Raw genomic sequence first — 19,921 nt, forward strand, 5'->3', positions numbered from 1 at the left:
ATGTATATAACACTTTCTAAAGCTGTCTCAATCGCTTGGAGCTCACACAAAAAGCATAGGAGCAAGATTTGGACAGAGATATAGCATTATTAAGGTTTAAAAAAGAATAGAAGAGGCAGCACCTTTATCATGTTCTTTATTTAACCCATCAGAGCACACTTTAGAATCATTCGGGAAATTAGTGAACTTCTTTCCAATTAAAAGTTGATATACTATCTCATTTGGGAAGTATCATCTGTCTAGTGACAAGTGGCAAAAGTCAAAAAACGAACACTGTATGGTCAAATTGTTTATCAGGACAAATTCTAACAGAAACAGTTAGTTAGGCAGTGTAAATAGAACTGACAGTATTTTGAAAAGAAATTCTGCTTGCATTTAAGATTATGATAATTTAGCCAGGACTGACTTATTCATGAAGAAGAAGAAACCAATCATTATTATTGCAAGAAAATCTGGAAGAAATAGATGCTAAAGTTGTAGAATAATTGGATATGATATATTATATCAATTCTGATATAACAACAGCAACGCTTAAAGAAATTTATAATAAAAGTTCTTGTGATATTTACCCAGATTTATCAGCAGTCAGTTGAACCAATCTTATACCAAACCATCTTCTAGACAACACTATAGTGTTTTTTTGTGGATGGTGAAGTCCTCCCTTTGAAAGAGTGGCAGACAGTCTGGTTTTATATTATCAATTTTTCCCTTCTTCTTTTTGATTGTATTAAAGCTTATTCCAATAGGCAATGCATAGAACACCACCTAAAAAAATCCCCCCTGACCCTACCCCAAGTACCACTGAAAACATTCAACCCCTTGGCTGGTCAAGTCAACTTTCTCAAAGCTCACATGAGGGGTCATTGAATAATACAATGGTGGAAGTCGGGAGCGTATGTCACAATACAGGATGAGACTGAAAATGAATTTCAAGAGGTCCTATCAAGAAACTCAAAAAAAAGGAAAAAGATTTCATCAATCAAAAATAATACCCCTTCCCATAATCCAACATTCCCCTCACAAAACCTTGGAATTTACTTAAAAATCACTCCAGATACCCCCTTTGAGATAAAAAAAAAGGTAGCTCTTTTGAGGGTTGCAATCTTTAAAATGTTAAAATCAATGTTTTCATTAAACATTAACCGTGATGGATCTCTGCTAATAGCCCTTCAAGATTCTAAATCAGCAGACATATTACAGAATTCAAAATCTCTTCTTAACATACCAATAAAATCTGTTCTCTGGTCCCCAAACCAAAACCCAACTAAAATAGTAGTGTATAACATCCCTCCAGAAATTCCTATTCAGGATCTAAAAGAAGGACTCTCTGACAGAACTGGTAACCCAATCCCAGTAGCTGATGTAACCCAATTGGGTAAACCAGATGCCAATGGCCAAAAGTTAAGCAAGTCTTTCTTATTCACACTAAGAGAAGAAAATAATAACCTGGATCAGATATTCCTATTTGGACAAAGGAAACCCCACAAGCCCTACAAGCCAAAACCTATCCAATGCCAAAAATGTCTAAGACTAGGACACACAAAAAACACATGCAGTGAAACATTACATGAATGCAATTCTTGTAAAAACTCCCACCCCACTGGAATGATAAATTGTAAAAACAATCAGCCAAAATGTATCAACTGCAATGGTCCCCACGATTCTACTAATAAAACTTTATGCCTTGTATATAAAAAACGAGCACTAACACTCCAATAGCAATAGCAACAGAAAAAAACATACCTTACCCTTTTGCAGCAATGGAAGCAAATGCAGCTCAATCACACCTGACCAAAAACTTTATGAAACCACCCAACCCTCTCACCCACAGACCAACCATTCTACCAAAAGCATCAAGCACCCCCAATAAGACTCCTTCCTCAAAGCAACCAAGCTCACATTCCTATAAGAGAGGTTCACCCTGGACAAACCTTCCAGCCTCTACAAGTAATGATAGAATATCAGAATGGCCACCTCTCCCGAGTAGAAATGAATCAGAAGTATTAACGGGTATTAATCAAATTATCAACAAAAAGCCAGATGAATATCCAAATGAATTAACACCTAACATGTGCCTATTTATACTAAATTCTAATGCAGTACAGTCAATGAACCTAAAACAACCACAAAAAGCAAAAATAATAAGCGAATTGGCAAAGTTGTACCTACCCAATCACATGCATATCCAAGCAAAAAAAGATCTTGCTCTGCTCCTAGCAAAGCTAAAGATTGATACACAGCAAAATGAAAATTAAAACAACAAAGCAGCATATTTCAATACTTCAGTGGAATGTAAGATCACTTTCAGAAAATAAGTTAAATGAACTTTTATCTTTTATGAATAAAAATTCCATTGATATTGCTTGCCTTCAAGAAACCCATTTGACTAATAACCAACAAACAAAGTTTCCAGGATATACTATCCTGAGAAAGGATAGGTCTTCTCAGAGAAAAGGAGGTGGCGTAGCTATAATTTTAAATAATAATATTAAATTTTGCGGTATTAATTTCCCAGATTTTTCAAATGATGTTGATGTTATTGGCATCAATGTTTGGATAAATAATACAAAAACATACATATTAAGTCTTTATAACCCCAATGGCCAGACTACAGATGCCATGGATTTTTTCACTTATATTACTAATTCTAATATGCTAAAAAACATAATCATCTGCGGGGATTTTAATGCCCACAGTCTTCTGTGGGGGGATAAGCCAGCAAATAAAGCTGGTAAGCTCATTGAAAGATTGATTTCAAATAATGCCGATTTAGCAATTGCTACCCCTCCTAATCTAAATACATATTTTAACCCCAAAAGTGGTAAATTTTCAACTATTGACCTACAAATTGTTTCAATAAATATACTAAATAAAATTTATATTAAGAAAATTGAAAATCTATGCACTGACCATTTTGCAATAGTATCCTCTTTAAATGAACCAGCCAACATTCTCCCACATATCCCTAAATATGTCAACACCAAAGCAAATTGGACCATGTTTAGAAATAAGCTTAATGAAGAAGTCCTAAGTTTAACCCAGAAATCTCATACCTCAGTTGTAACTGCTGACACGTGTGCTGAAGCTATGACATCAATATTAACAAATGCAGCTAATCAAGCTATCCCCAGAACTTCACCTAGGAAAACCATCCCTAAACACACCCCTAAAGCATGGTGGACAAAAGATTGCCAAATTTTGTGGAGAATAAAAAATGCAACTAGGAGAGCATACCTAAGAAAACCATCCCCTGACACATATTTAAGTAAATTACAAGCAGAGGCTAACCTCAAGAGAACAATAACTAATGCCAAATATAATTATTGGAATAATTTTGCAAATAATCTTTCCAGAGAAACATCTGAGCCAAGAATACATAGACTTATAAGCAAAATCTGTGGGAAAAAAACATCCTCCAACCCTCTTATGTATGAACTAATACATGAGAATTCCCACTATGATAACGACACTGATAAGGCAAAATTATTTGCCTCCCTTTTCTCAAAAAAGCTAACATCAAAAAACCAAAATATCACCACACAAATCATGACAAATCCTATTTACCAGCCCCGACCAGGTTCAGAATATATAAACCATCCCTTCTCGATACATGAATTGAATAATGCAATTCAGCATATCAAGGCCAATGCTACAAGTAGCTATGATAATATACACCCTATATGGATAAAGAATCTTTCCCCTTTGTACAAACAGGAGCTCCTAAATTGCTATAACCATGCATGGGCTACATCCACATTCCCTAATATCTGGAAATGTTCATCTCTCATACCAATTTTAAAGAAAAATAAACCTAAACATGACCCTCAGTCATATAGACCCATAATGATTACCCCAGTGCTGGGAAAATTAATGGAGAAAATGATTTACCATCGGCTGCTTTGGTTTGTTGAGAAGAATAATCTGATACCTCATACTCAAACTGGCTTCAGGAAACACCACTCATCAACAGATGCTTTCATAGTGTTAACAAATGCAATAAATGAATCCCTATAAAAAAATAATGTCTTAACTGCTGCATTCCTAGATTTTGAAGGAGCTTATGATAATGTTGACCACCAGATTCTATTAGTTAAACTTACAAACCTTGGACTACCCCCCAAACTTGTATCCTTCATAAAATCCTTTATAGAAAACCGAAGTTTCATTGTTTGTGTAGGTTCAGCCTCTTCACCCAAAACTTCAATAACCAAAGGCCTTCCACAGGGTGCAGTCCTGAGCTGCCTCCTATTTTCACTTTTTCTGTGGGACATGAACCTCCCACATACCAATCTACAGTACGCTGACGATCTGGTATTATGGGCAACTGGCAATACCTTCGAGATTACGCATTCAAAGTTGCAAAATGCACTTTTCCAATTTGAAAAGTTCTCCCAAAAGTCCATTTTACCTACTGCACCCACAAAGTCAAAAATTATCCAATTCCACCATAAGCGAAATCATTATGATGCTAGGCTAACATTAAATGGAATACTTATCCCAGAGGACAATCAAATTAATTACCTAGGGCTCATACTTGACCAAAAACTAAATTTCCACCTCCACATCACAAATACAATAAAAAAGTGCTATAGAAAAACAAGAATAATTAAAAGGCTACTAGCCACACCTTGGGGCTGTAATGAGAAAACACTAATCCAATTTTATAAATCATATATAAGACCCCATATTGATTATGGCCTCATAGTGTATGGTGCTTGTGCTAAGACCCACATGCAAAAAATCGAAACGACACAAAATGATATAATTCGTCTTATATTTGGTCTTAGGAAACCAACAAAAACTAAGTTTCTGCTTACTGAGAGTGGACTATCACCAATAAATGAAAGAAGAAGATCTCTACTAATTAAGTACCTTACAAAAATTGAAGCCAATGATTCTCATACCCTGCATAACTGGTTAAGAAATCCATCTATGTTTAGAGGCGTTGCAAATGAATATGCAAATATCCAGAAGAAGTTCCCAGTGCCAGTAAAATCTATTGCACCCACATTCCCCCACACCCCCCCTTGGAGTTGGTCAACCCCCATAATAAAGATTGACTTCTCAAAGTGGACCAAAGAACTTACCCCCATTTCTTTTATTCAGAAAAAATTTGCCGAACTAAATAATGTTGCTTATAAAAACTATTTCCAAATTTTTGTAGATGGGTCCAAAATGAATGAGAAAGTGGCAAGCGGAGCTTTCTTCCCAACCCATAATATCGCTTTAGGAGAGAGATTACAAGATAATTCATCTGTAATGTCTTCCGAGCTAAACGCCATAATCATGGCACTAGATTTCCTCATGGTTAATGAATATATGAAAGTTAATATTAAAAATATTATAATATATACTGATTCTTTGTCAAGCCTAGAGCTTCTTTCGTCAGCTTCTCAAAATAAGATGGATATTGACACATTTCTTTGTCTTAGGATTATTGATATTTTTGCTTCAAAAGGTATTTTAACTCATATACAGTATATTCCAAGCCACTCAGGTATAATAGGTAACCATAAGGCAGATGAAATAGCCAAAAATGCTTTAAATATTGACCAGCCAAGTGGGAGACCAATCCCCATTAGAGATATTTACCGCTGGAGATTTACAGAGGTACTGATAATTAATAAGAATCCTACCCCATCACCTTTCCCAAGTAAGCACCTTTCCAAGATTTATCATAGGATTCGGTCAGGTTCAAATGGGCTAAATTTTCAGGCATTTTCATATCAGATTCCTAATTCAAGTGGCGAAGTTCCCTCGTCCCCCCTTTACAGGTCATGTAATCTTAAGAATGAAACAATAGATCACTGCCTATTTGAATGTAATATGCTGACGTCTGCACAGTATACCCTGCGACGTAAAATGGTAGAATGCTTCAAACACCACAAAATTCCACTAACAGCCAAGAGTCTTGCTGACCATACTCTCCCGCAGAGCACAGAGATCAATATATACTCTCTTATAATTCAACTGCTGGTATCAAAAGATATACTTCAAGAAATCTGAGCAGATACAAATCATACAAGACAAACCAGCTCCATAGCTCTGTCGATCTCACAGAGTGAGCCAAAAGGAAAAGGGCTAAATAGTATCAACTGAAAAGCCCGTCTGCTGAATAAGAAGAAGAAGAAAATCAGTATACTTTCTATCAGGGACTTGTTTAAGGTCCATTTGACTAACAAATGGCAATCTAAAATGCAATTTTTTTTTTCTTAAAAAATAAAACTTGGTTGTGGATTGGCAAAACAATCAAAACAGCAAAACAATCAAAACTGATTGTTTTGAGGATTGGTAAAGTATCCTTGATTCTTTGAAAATCATTAATTGTCTTGATTCTGATGAACTGTCTTCTCAGTAACTGTTGCTCACCAACTTTTAGGGGTAAGGGCTAGTCAGTCCTTCAATGACAAGTAGAAGCCTCAACAAGTGCACTCTTTGACTGAAGTCCACCTATCTTTCTATTAGACTTTTCAAATCTGTCCAAAAGAGAAGGGGATCCATAATAGGCCTTCTGGGCACTGAGGGGATATCAGCTATGTGGTTCGTTTAGAGCTATTTGAGTGTAAAAGGAAAAATTGGATTTATATGTACATGGAGGGGGAGAGGGTAGGTAACATCATTTCCAAGATTAATACTGCCCAAATAACTCCCACCCACCTTGGAATAGTGATGAGTATAAATCTAATTCTTGTTGTTTTTGTCTTCAATCTAAACAGACAAAGTTAGTATTAAATTTGAAAGTAAAATTTTTGAGTGTTGTGATCTGAAATCATAAGATTTTAAAGGCCATTAGAAAGCTGCATTGTAGTGAAGTTTAAAACTAAAGTTTTCTAATGTAGGCTACTTGCTAATGTAAAGTTTTCACGTGATATAAATTTGTTAATGTTATTGAAGTCCTGGTTATGAAAATAAAATCCACTTTGATTGGTATTCCATCTTATTGAATTTCATAGCATGTTGACAAATGTTTTTAACAAAAATGTAATGTGTTAACCGGTATTTGTATAAAATGCTCAATCATCAACTTCTATTGAAAAAGAACTCCTTGTATGGCTTTTAGATATCCGTCAGTAAAGTCATATTGTAAGTACTTGACATTTTTCTTTGTTAAGCCTTGTTGTATTTCTGCTTGACCTCCAGCTTCCCATTCCTTAAATGGACCAAATCAGAGGCTGAATTTCAGATACTTCAAAATGAAGGAATCAATTCTATTTATTCCTCGTGTGTGTGACAAGTTGTCATGAATTGTTTTTTGGTGTTTAGACACACAAGAAGATAGTACTAAATGGGATTACTGAAGTAACCTCACCGAAAGCTTCTGTAATACTTTACAATGTTTTGTTAAATAAATGAATATGTGATTGAATGCCTTTTACTATGTTCCAGGTAAAACTATCTGACCCAAGTTCAAAATGAATCTTGAGCTTGTTTATTGTCCTAATTATTTTTCTATTGATGACATTGCGGCTACTGAAGAAAGAGTCCTGTGCAAATTCGAGAGACCCGTATTAAAACTAGGATCATTGGACCCCTCTAGTGACTCACCTGATGTAGTTGCTGGTACTAAACTGGAATTACCCTTTTGGCTGGCTTCATTTCTTTTCAAGCAAAGGATAGTTTCTATTGAAGTTCCCAAGTTTTACAAGGATTACTACAGGTAGGATATTACAAACTGATTTTGACATATATATATATATATATATATATATATATATATATATATATATATATATATATATATATATATATACTAGCTGTTGGGGTGGCGCTTCGCGCCACCCCAACACCTAGTTGGTGGGGGCGCTTCGCGCCCCCCCCAAGCCCCCCCGCGCGCGTAAGTCGTTACGCGCCATATTAGTTACGCGCCATTGTAGTTGTGTCCCTATGTCCCACCTGTGAATATAGATATATATATATATATATATATATATATATATATATATATATATATATATATATATATATATATATATATATATATATGTTTTTAACTACGTAAAACTTGCGAATATACAACATTCTTTGCTGTCCCATTGTCTGTGCATATAAATAGATTGTCAGGTTTACCGACTCTTGAACATGCAACATATAATGGTCCATGGGAAAACAATCCGTATTCAGATCTATACCTCATGATTCTAATGATTGCCCTTGAGCTTTGTTGATGGTGATTGCTAATCGACCATTCCCTGAGTCGCCATCGTCATTTATATATCCCCCTGTGCATCCCGGCGTCCCCTTTGTAGTTATGTCCCTGTGTCCCGGTCGTCATTTATATTCCCTGTGTCCCGGTCGTCATTTGTGTCCCGGTGTTCCAGTCTGTGATTTCTCTTTGAGTGTCCCGGGCGTCATTTATATTCCTTGTGTCCCGGTGTCCCGGTCGTCATTTATATCCCCCTGTGCCCCCCGGCGTCCCCATTGTAGTTGTGTCCCTGTGTCCCGGTCGTCATTTATATTCCCTGTGTCCCGGTCGTCATTTGTATCCCGGTGTCCCGGTCTGTATATACATTCGTTTTTTAGTTTTGTTTTTCTCCTTTATTTTTTTCCTTTTTTCTTTTTTTTCTTTTTTAGTTTATTTAGATTTTTAGATTTTTTAGTTTTTTTATTAGTTTTTAGTTTTTTTGTAGTTTTTACCATCTTTTTAGTTTTTTTAGTTTTTTTTTTACTTATGTCCTGGTCGTCATTTATACTCCCTGTGTCCCGGTCGTCATTTGTGTCTCGGTGCTTTGTTGATTGCTAATTTCTTTTTTAGTTTTTAGTTTTTTTTTGTTTTTTACCTTTTTTTAGTTTTTTTAGTTTTTTTAGTTTTTTAACTTTTTTAGTTTTTTATTAGTTTTTAGTTTTTTTTAGTTTTTGCCTTTTTTTAGTTTTTTCAGTTTTTTTTAGTTTTTAGTTTTTTACCTTTTTTTTAGTTTTTTTTAGTTTTTTAGCTTTTTTAGTTTTTTTTCTTTTTAGTTTTTTTGTAGTTTTTACCTTTTTTAGTTTTTTTTCTTCTTTTGTATTAGTGTGAAATAATTCAGACGTCATATGCGGACAAACACGACGTCACTCGACAGACAGACAGACAGACATAACCCACAAACAACTTATTTTTATATATATTTATTCATATTTTTTTAGTTTTCTTTTTCTCTTTTATTTTTCAGTTTTTTCCTTTTTTTTAGTTTTTTTCTTTTTTAGTTTTTAGTTTTTTTTAGTTTTTTACCTTTTTTAGTTTTTTTTAGTTTTTTTAGTTTTTTAGCTTTTTTAGTTTTTTTATTAGTTTTTATTTTTTTTGTAGTTTTTGCCTTTTTTTATTTTTTTCAGTTTTTTTTTTAGTTATTAGATTTTTACCTTTTTTTAGTTTTTTTTAGTTTTTTAGCTTTTTTAGTTTTTTTTTCTTTTTAGTTTTTTTTGTAGTTTTTACCTTTTTTAGTTTTTTTCTTCTTTTGTATTAGTGTGAAATAATTCAGACGTCATATGCGAACAAACATGACGTCACCTGATCCATCCACAGATCCACACACAGACAACTTATTTTTATATATCTTTTTTGCCTTTTTTTAGTTTTTTCAGTTTTTTTTAGTTTTTAGTTTTTTACCTTTTTTTAGTTTTTTTTAGTTTTTTAGCTTTTTTAGTTTTTTTTCTTTTTAGTTTTTTTGTAGTTTTTACCTTTTTTAGTTTTTTTTCTTCTTTTGTATTAGTGTGAAATAATTCAGACGTCATATGCGGACAAACACGACGTCACTCGACAGACAGACAGACAGACATAACCCACAAACAACTTATTTTTATATATATTTATTCATATTTTTTTAGTTTTCTTTTTCTCTTTTATTTTTCAGTTTTTTCCTTTTTTTTAGTTTTTTTCTTTTTTAGTTTTTAGTTTTTTTTAGTTTTTTACCTTTTTTTAGTTTTTTTTAGTTTTTTTAGTTTTTTAGCTTTTTTAGTTTTTTTATTAGTTTTTATTTTTTTTGTAGTTTTTGCCTTTTTTTATTTTTTTCAGTTTTTTTTTAGTTATTAGATTTTTACATTTTTTTAGTTTTTTTTAGTTTTTTAGCTTTTTTAGTTTTTTTTTTCTTTTTAGTTTTTTTTGTAGTTTTTACCTTTTTTAGTTTTTTTCTTCTTTTGTATTAGTGTGAAATAATTCAGACGTCATATGCGAACAAACATGACGTCACCTGATCCATCCACAGATCCACACACAGACAACTTATTTTTATATATATAGATATACTAGCTGTTGGGGTGGCGCTTCGCGCCACCCCAACACCTAGTTGGTGGGGGCGCTTCGCGCCCCCCCCCAAGCCCCCCCGCGCGCGTAAGTCGTTACGCGCCATAATAGTTACGCGCCATTGTAGTTGTGTCCCTATGTCCCACCTGTGAATATAGATATATATATATATATATGGTTTTAACTACGTAAAACTTGCGAATATACAACATTCTTTGCTGTCCCATTGTCTTTGCATATAAATAGATTGTCAGGTTATCCCCCTGTTTCCCCCGGTGTCCCCGTTGTAGTTGTGTCCCTGTGTCCCGGTTGTCATTTATATTCCCTGTGTCCCGGGTCCCGGTCATCATTTGTATCCCGGTGTCCCGGTCTGTATATACATTCGTTTTTTAGTTTTGTTTTTCTCCTTTATTTTTTTCCTTTTTTTTTCTTTTTTAGCTTATTTAGATTTTTAGATTTTTTAGTTTTTTTTATTAGTTTTTAGTTTTTATTTCTTTTTAGTTTTTTTGTCCCGGTCGTCATTTATATCCCCCTGTTTCCCCCGGTGTCCCCGTTGTAGTTGTGTCCCTGTGTCCCGGTCGTTATTTATATTCCCTGTGTCCCGGTCGTCATTTGTATCCCGGTGTACCGGTCTGTATATACATTCGTTTTTTAGTTTTGTTTTTCTCCTTTATTTTTTTCCTTTTTTTTTCTTTTTTAGTTTATTTAGATTTTTAGATTTTTTAGTTTTTTTATTAGTTTTTAGTTTTTTTTTCTTTTTAGTTTTTTTGTAGTTTTTACCTTCTTTTTAGTTTTGTTAATTTTTTTTTTTTACTTGTGTCCTGGTCGTCATTTATACTCCCTGTGTCCCGGTGCTTTGTTGATTGCTAATCGAACATTCCTTTTGTCCTGGTCGCTTTCTCTTTGAGTGTCGTCATTTATTTTTTTCTTTTTTAGTTCTTTTAGTTTTTACCTTTTTTAGTTTTTTTTTAGTTTTTAGTTTTTTTAGTTTTTTACCTTTTTTTAGTTTTTTTAGTTTTTTAGCTTTTTTATTTTTTTTATTAGTTTTTAGTTTTTTTGTAGTTTTTGCCTTTTTTTTTAGTTTTTTGTCCTGGTCGCTTTCTCTTTGAGTGTCGTCATTTATTAGTTTTTTCCTTTTTTTTTTAGTTTTTTATTGGTTTTTACCTTTATTTTAGCTTATTTTTCAGTTTTTTCCTTTTTTTTAGTTTTTTTTTATTTTTTATTTTTTTTAGTTTTTTACATTTTTTTAGTTTTTTTAGTTTTTTTAGTTTTTTAGCTTTTTTACTTTTTTTATTAGTTTTTAGTTTTTTTTTGTAGTTTTTGCCTTTTTTTAGTTTTTTCAGTTTTTTTTTAGTTTTTTATTGGTTTTTACCTTTATAGTTTTTTTAGTTTTTTAGCTTTTTTATTTTTTTTATTAGTTTTTAGTTTTTTTTGTAGTTTTTGCCTTTTTTTAGTTTTTTCAGTTTTGACGTCACCTAATCCAGTTTTTTCAGGTGACGTCACCTGACACATCCATCCACACATCCACAGACAGACAGACAACTTATTTTTATATAGATAGATATATATATATCTATCTTATATATATAAAAATAAGTTGTCTGTCTGTCTGTGGATGGATCAGGTGACGTCACCTGAAAAAACTGGATCAGGTGACGTCAAAACTGAAAAAACTAAAAAAAGGCAAAAACTACAAAAAAAACTAAAAACTAATAAAAAAAATAAAAAAGCTAAAAAACTAAAAAAACTAAAAAAAGGCAAAAACTACAAAAAAAACTAAAAACTAATAAAAAAGCTAAAAAACTAAAAAAACTAAAAAAAGGCAAAAACTACAAAAAAAACTAAAAACTAATAAAAAAAATAAAAAAGCTAAAAAACTAAAAAAACTAAAAAAAAGGTAAAAAACTAAAAAAACTAAAAACTAAAAAAAAACTAAAAAAAAAGGAAAAAACTGAAAAATAAGCTAAAATAAAGGTAAAAACCAATAAAAAACTAAAAAAAAAACTGAAAAAACTAAAAAAAGGCAAAAACTACAAAAAAAAACTAAAAACTAATAAAAAAAGTAAAAAAGCTAAAAAACTAAAAAAACTAAAAAAACTAAAAAAAGGTAAAAAACTAAAAAAAATAAAAAATTAAAAAAAACTAAAAAAAAGGAAAAAACTGAAAAATAAGCTAAAATAAAGGTAAAAACCAATAAAAAACTAAAAAGAAAAAAAGGAAAAAACTAAAAAAAATTTTCATCTAAAAAACTAAAAAAAACTAAAAAAGGTAAAAACTAAAAGAACTAAAAAAGAAAAAAATAAATGACGAAACTCAAAGAGAAAGCGACCAGGACAAAAGGAATGTTCGATTAGCAATCAACAAAGCACCGGGACACAGGGAGTATAAATGACGACCAGGACATAAGTAAAAAAAGAAAACTATCTATATATATAAAAATAAGTTGTCTGTGGATCTGTGGATCGTGGATCAGGTGACGTCACCTGAAAAAACTTGATCAGGTGACGTCAAAACTGAAAAAACTAAAAAAAGGCAAAAACTACAAAAAAAACTAAAAACTAATAAAAAAAAATAAAAAAGCTAAAAAACTAAAAAAACTAAAAAAAGGCAAAAACTACAAAAAAAACTAAAAACTAATAAAAAAGCTAAAAAACTAAAAAAACTAAAAAAAAGGCAAAAACTACAAAAAAAACTAAAAACTAATAAAAAAAATAAAAAAGCTAAAAAACTAAAAAAACTAAAAAAACTAAAAAAAGGTAAAAAACTAAAAAAACTAAAAACTTAAAAAAAACTAAAAAAAAGGAAAAAACTGAAAAATAAGCTAAAATAAAGGTAAAGACCAATAAAAAACTAAAAAAAAAACTGAAAAAACTAAAAAAAGGCAAAAACTACAAAAAAACTAAAAACTAATAAAAAAAGTAAAAAAGCTAAAAAACTAAAAAAACTAAAAAAACTAAAAAAACTAAAAAAACTAAAAAAAGGTAAAAAACTAAAAAAAATAAAAAATAAAAAAAAAAATAAAAAAAAAGGAAAAAACTGAAAAATAAGCTAACATAAAGGTAAAAACCAATAAAAAACTAAAAAGAAAAAAAGGAAAAAACTAAAAAAAATTTTCATCTAAAAAACTAAAAAAAACTAAAAAAGGTAAAAACTAAAAGAACTAAAAAAGAAAAAAATAAATGACGACACTCAAAGAGAAAGCGACCAGGACAAAAGGAATGTTCGATTAGCAATCAACAAAGCACCGGGACACAGGGAGTATAAATGACGACCAGGACATAAGTAAAAAAAAAAAATTAACAAAACTAAAAAGAAGGTAAAAACTACAAAAAAACTAAAAAGAAAAAAAAACTAAAAACTAATAAAAAAACTAAAAAATCTAAAAATCTAAATAAACTAAAAAAGAAAAAAAAAGGAAAAAAATAAAGGAGAAAAACAAAACTAAAAAACAAATGTATATACAGACCGGTACACCGGGATACAAATGACGACCGGGACACAGGGAATATAAATGACGACCGGGACACAGGGACACAACTACAACGGGGACACCGGGAGACACCGGGAGGGGGATATAAATGACGACCGGGACAAAAAAACTAAAAAGAAAAAAAAACTAAAAACTAATAAAAAAACTAAAAAATCTAAAAATCTAAATAAGCTAAAAAAGAAAAAAAAAGGAAAAAAATAAAGGAGAAAAACAAAACTAAAAAACGAATGTATATACAGACCGGGACACCGGGATACAAATGACGACCGGGACACAGGGAATATAAATGACGACCGGGACACAGGGACACAACTACAACGGGGACACCGGGGGAAACAGGGGGATGTAAATGACGACCGGGACACCGGGACAGGGAATGGTCGATTAGCAATCACCATCAACAAAGCTCAAGGGCAATCATTAGAATCATGAGGTATAGATCTGAATACAGATTGTTTTCCCATGGACCATTATATGTTGCATGTTCAAGAGTCGGTAAACCTGACAATCTATTTATATGCAAAGACAATGGGACAGCAAAGAATGTTGTATATTCGCAAGTTTTACGTAGTTAAAACCATATATATATATATATATATATATATATATATATATATATATATATATATATATATATATATATATATATATATATATATATATATATATATATATATATATATATATATATATATATATATATATATATATATCTATATTCACAGGTGGGACATAGGGACACAACTACAATGGCGCGTAACTATTATGGCGCGTAACGACTTACGCGCGCGGGGGGGCTTGGGGGGGGGGCGCGAAGCGCCCCCACCAACTAGGTGTTGGGGTGGCGCGAAGCGCCACCCCAACAGCTAGTATATATATATATATATATATATATATATATATATATATATATATATATATATTATAGTTGGTGATGAGATGATGCAATGGCACCAATTAGCAGAATCATAGAGGGGGGGGGAGTGGAATATAATTTTCAAAATTTAGGTGGGGAGATTTTTCTCAACTGTTGAATTAAGCTGTGCAAAAAAGTGTTTTCAATGAAAATACCAAAATAGCTATTTTTCAAGATCTACAGGGGGGGGGGGCAAATGCCCCAATTATTTTTATCTTTTTTACAATCAATTTGTATGGGTCTTGTGCTGGAATGAACTGTGTCTCCTGGATATATTAATGATTTATGTTTCTCTTTGACCAAGATTTAAAGATCTTGTTGACCGAGATATTTGAAAAAAAAAGATTATTAAAAAAAATAAAAAGCAAATTTTCCCATTTACTTGAACTGACAGCATGTTGATGAGTATGTTTGAACAAAAGCAGACAAAAAAATTGAATTTCTTCAATGGAAAAATTTTTTTTTTTGTGGAAAAAGTTGAAAAAAAGAAATATGTACCAGTCATGGGTAGTTCCCTACTACCTTCCATTAGGTAGATTAAAATTGACAGATTTGGAAAAGTTGTATTTTTCAGCATAAAATTCACCAAATTCCATGGGGATTTTACTGGTCTTAGAGATATTTCCTGGCCCCTGCAATCCATACATAAAATTTTTACAAATCTTTAGAATTTGCGAAGTCTGTTCCCAGGTCTCCTCCCTCTTTGCATATCTCAAGTGTGTTTTGAACCATTTACTTTTAAGAATTTTTCAGAATTTTAGTTTTTTAGCATATAGACATTTATTTGATTTGTGTAAATAAATCCATCTACTGAAGTTTTGATCCAACGAATTACACTATTGCATTTCAATAAGGGCTCTCTCAAGCAAGGGACTATAAGATTAAGAATTGATATTTTAAGCATAGCTGCTAAAAAAAAGGGGTTCTCTACCTTCATTTTATTTTTGATTATTTCAGTCGTCCTTGCATAGTCTAAATGTGTTTTAAATGTGTATAAGTATTATATATATATATATAAAAAAAAAAACATTAGTGGGTCTTTCATCCTTACAAGGCTTAACTGCAAGAACACATATAAAACTTTAACATAGAAAATCTGCAGATAATTGTAAACACTTTGAAAAATCCCGGGCCGTCATCAAAAGTGTGCGTCCGTTGCTGGTATTTAACAATAAAAGAAGAAAAGACAGAATATTAGGTAAATAAAATGATGTCATCTGTATGTTTATGTATAAAGATGTTTTACAAGAAACAAAAATTAAAACAAATCCGAATTTGTCATTTCCACGTTTCAGAAAATTTCGTGGGGTTTGTTGAGCTACATCAGAACACACTACGTGCATGCAGATTATAAAAAGGACGTATCTCAGGAACAGCTTTGAGTATAAGTTTTCTTTAAGAATTGAGTTGCAAATCACTTTTCTGATTTAATATCAAATAAAAATGCCTTCTTGAAGATTAGCTTCAATTAACTATGGAAAGTCTTTTTAAATATTTAAATTCCTCACCCTCTTTGTCCATAGCCTTCACAATATTCCTAGTCCTAATAGTCCTAATTTAATATCAAGTGGAAGAAGCAGAACTTTTTCTCACCTTCTTTCACATTCCATCACCTTCTTTGTCCATAGCCTTCACAATATTCCTAGTCCTAATAGTCTTAATTTAATATCAAGTGGAAAAAGCAGAACTTTTTCTGATTCAATAAGAGGAATATGCTTAATATTATTAATTCCAGGCTGAAAAGATGTTCTGCTTGTTTTTTTTTTTTTTTTTTTTTTTTTTTTTTTTTTTTTTTTTTTTTTTTAATTATATAAAGTGATTTCATGTTGCGTGGCTATCCCACATAAATAAAAGGCAAAAATATTTTGTAAACACACCTTAAGGACCATTAATGTGGCTCAAATTTCCGAATTGAATTCCTTATACAAAATTGCATTTAGAATAGCAACCATGTTTGTGTAAGTTTTTTTTTTCACCGAAGCGGAATAAGTAACTTGTATAGATGGTTTCTTGTTCTCATTATGGAGTAATACGGTTTTTAAGCTATATTTGGAAGAATCTACAAAGAGGTCCCATTCATTGGTTCATCCTCGATGTCTTATTCCTTCATTAATCCATTTATATCAAAACAAACACAAACTAACCCTTTCATTCTTTAAAACTCTTATTAAAGCACATTTCTTGTAAAAAAAAATGTAACACTTATTCCACGTGCCAACATATTCCACTCTTGCAATTTAGAACCGCGAAGTTCTATCTTTTTTTTTCAGTAGGCCCAAATCCTACATTTCGTTGAATTTGGATTAAAGAATAAAACGCGGTTTGGTCGAAGTCTCAGGTTTAAAGTTAGGGTCAAAATTATAATTGTTTGCTATATCGATTTTAGATGCGTTTTCAGTGTCGCCCACCTTTTAAATGTCAAAATCTTTTCATTAATTGGTGGAGATGGTATCAACAAGGTTTCGCTATGAAGAACAAGTGGGAGTGTAGATGGTATATTAGGATGTTCAATTTCATATAGGCTATTTGCTGTTTTCAATATCCTTATGTGCTCATGTGACAGAATAGAGCATAGCTGAGGAGCCCAATTTTTTGTTGTTCACCAACTTTGTACCCGAAATACAGAAAATAAGCTTTTATATTACTTATTGTGATAAGTGTATGCCTTGTAATTTTGATATAAAACATCCGCAAATGTAGCAAAATTGATGAGGCGCAGTGCAACATCTACGCTGAGAGCTTGCCATTTGCGATATGAACTATTAAAGCACACATTTACCAAAGAATTTTACTATTCTGTGAAGCCGGAAATAAGTAGATAAGGCGGGTTTCCAGGGTTACCAGTAGAGGTTGGCGCGGTAGTTTGGCTAAAAAATCATGAAAATTGGACGATTCTGCTTATTGTTGCAATAAAAAGTTTACACGTTTTGAGACTCTTTTATTTGCAGTTATTTAAATGACAATGTGAATTAATTATAAAAATAAGGTTGTTATTAGCGAACCACTAAAGACCAGGTATATTGTCCAACTAGCTTACCGGTTGCGCATTGCTACGATCTCAAAAGAAAGGAGATGCAAGGAGGTTGCAACCACCTTCTCCCACCCCCGAAAAATTTCTCTCAGGAAGTTTTCCCATGAGAAATCCTCCCTGTAAAGAATCCCCCAACGTATTAATAACAATGGTATTTTCTTAATTTTTCAAGTTTTTGAAAAATTCCCCCATTAAAATACCCTCGTGGACAATTTTTGCCCCGGAAATTCCCCTCTCGCATTAAGAATGATCTTATTTTTAAATTTTATAGTGTTTGAAAAATACCGTCAATTCCGGCTTTGCCACCTAAATGCCATCTATTTCAAGTACTTGTGTTCTGTAAATTTAGTCAGCATGAGAAGTATTAGAAAAATGAAGAGGACGTTTGCAAGAGTGGTCTCAACGCCTTGTTAAAGTTTCTTGGTGATCGCATAAACCGTGCAGCAATACATACAGGGAACAGAGACGCACAGACATACAGTTTTTCTTATTTACATTGAAGATTGACCTTTTACATCATAAGATGGTTAACTAATTAGTGCTGATGCATATAAATTTGACTATAAGATTTCAGAAAGTTAAAGTAATAGTTTTGTCAACAAGATTATCGATTTGTACTAATTTTCCCTAAAATACCCTTTCAGTATATACTGGTACGTATATAGGAACTTCTCCCGACCCCGCTCCCCCCCCCTAACCAAGGTCCACGGAAGGACTCCTCCCTAAAAGAATTTTAAGGAAAAAATACAGGGAACAGAGACGCACAGACATACATTGTTTTCTTATTTACATTGAAGATTGACCTTTTACATCATAAGATGGTTAACTAATTAGGGCTGGTGCATATAAATTTGATTATGAGATTTCAGAAAGTTAAAGTAATAGTTTCATCAACAAGATTATCAATTTTACTAATTTTTCCTAAAATACTCTTTCAGTATATACTGGTACGCATATAGGAACTTCTCCCGCATCCCCTAACCGAGGTCCACGGAAGAACTCCCTAAAAGAGTTCTAAGAAAAAAATACAGGGAACAGAGACGCACAGACATACATTTATTCTTATTTGCATTTGAGATTGACCTTTTACATCATAAGGTGGTTAACTAATTAGTACTGTTGTACATAAATTTGATTATGAGATTTCAGAAAGTTAAAGTAATAGATTTGTTTTATCAATAAGATAATCAGTTCTACCAATTTTTCCTAAAATACCCTTTCAGTACATGCTGGTGCGTATATAGGAACTTCTCCCGCACCCCCTAATAAAGGTCGACAGAAGGACTCCTCCCTAAAAGAGTTTTAAGGAAAATAGGATTAAGAGCAAATTAAAAAGTTTGGAAAATCACTTTATTTCTGGCAAAAATCCCTGGCAATGTTACATTGGAAGTGAATGATATGTACTAGTCATATGATATGTACCTAAATCTAAATCACGGTTGGGAAATGCTGTGGTTTTCCCGACTCGTGCAGTCATTTTACGTATTATATTCGAAACGGACATGATACTAATTTTTGACAAAAACAGTTGGTAAAAATGATCAGACAGTTGGTAAAATTTCTTGCTCCCCCCTCCCAAACATTTTGGCTAGTAACGACCTGGTTAAAACTCAACAAAAAAAACTGAATCAAATTTGGTTAGGATGTTGCAAAATCAAACATTCTTACCTTTGCCATATCATAAGTGCCCTTCTTTTATTAGTCAACCAAATACTATTTTATGAGAAAAAAAAGCATTTTGAAACCATAATGCGAATCTTATGATGATAATCTAACCAAAGGAAATCTTGATTAAGTGGAAAAAACTCTTGGGAGGATATTCCTGATCATAAGCATGGTCATTAGTCACGACAAGAAAAAAAAAAGTAATTTGGATATAGGACATAGGAGAGTTTGATGGCTGCCAATATTTAATAATTTTTAGCACAATCTTCAATGGTTTTGATATCTAAATATGTTTATTATAATTTCCTGTGCTTATCATAAAATTTTAATATGTTCTGTTTTTATTTAAATTGACTCCCCTTGGCCTCATAAGAAAATCATGTTGACCTACCTGATCAGACCTCTTTTATATCCTGTTTTGTCTCACGGCTGGGGATTAAGTTGAAATTTTCAGAATGTTTTATTTTGAAGGGGGTAAAGGGAATTGTAGTTCTGTGTTTGGAGGAATGCGGCAAAGTGTTTTTTTTTTCTTTTTTCTTTTTTTTTTAGTTCATATAAAAGAGTATATGCTATAATTTTTTTCTTTTGTATGCCTATTGTCCAGCT

The 19,921-nt window shown here is 32.1% G+C and overlaps 1 protein-coding gene and 1 long non-coding RNA gene across 6 annotated transcripts in view; one reads left to right on the forward strand and one right to left on the reverse strand.

Annotated features, from left to right (window-relative positions):
• Nucleotides 1–19,921, forward strand: part of LOC136033908 (DNA replication complex GINS protein PSF3-like) — a 45,749-nt gene that overhangs the window by 14,182 nt on the left and 11,646 nt on the right. For 3 of the 5 annotated variants that reach the window (XM_065714915.1, XM_065714917.1, XM_065714918.1), the window contains exon 2: nt 7,387–7,657. In XM_065714915.1, the coding sequence (XP_065570987.1) occupies nt 7,413–7,657 (245 nt within the window). In that variant the 5' untranslated portion in view covers nt 7,387–7,412. Of the gene's footprint in view, nt 1–6,142; nt 6,292–7,386; nt 7,658–19,921 lie in introns of those variants that run through there. The other 2 variants (XM_065714916.1, XM_065714914.1) reach the window with 2 other exon arrangements.
• LOC136033910 (uncharacterized) lies at nt 9,036–11,775 on the reverse strand. Its single transcript, XR_010619058.1, has 2 exons — nt 9,652–11,775; nt 9,036–9,406 (listed from the first exon to the last, which is right to left on the reverse strand). It is a non-coding gene; the product is annotated as an uncharacterized LOC136033910 (long non-coding RNA).

The sequence above is a fragment of the Artemia franciscana genome, chromosome 12, assembly GCF_032884065.1.
Source record: "Artemia franciscana chromosome 12, ASM3288406v1, whole genome shotgun sequence".
Taxonomy (NCBI): Eukaryota; Metazoa; Arthropoda; class Branchiopoda; order Anostraca; family Artemiidae; genus Artemia; species Artemia franciscana.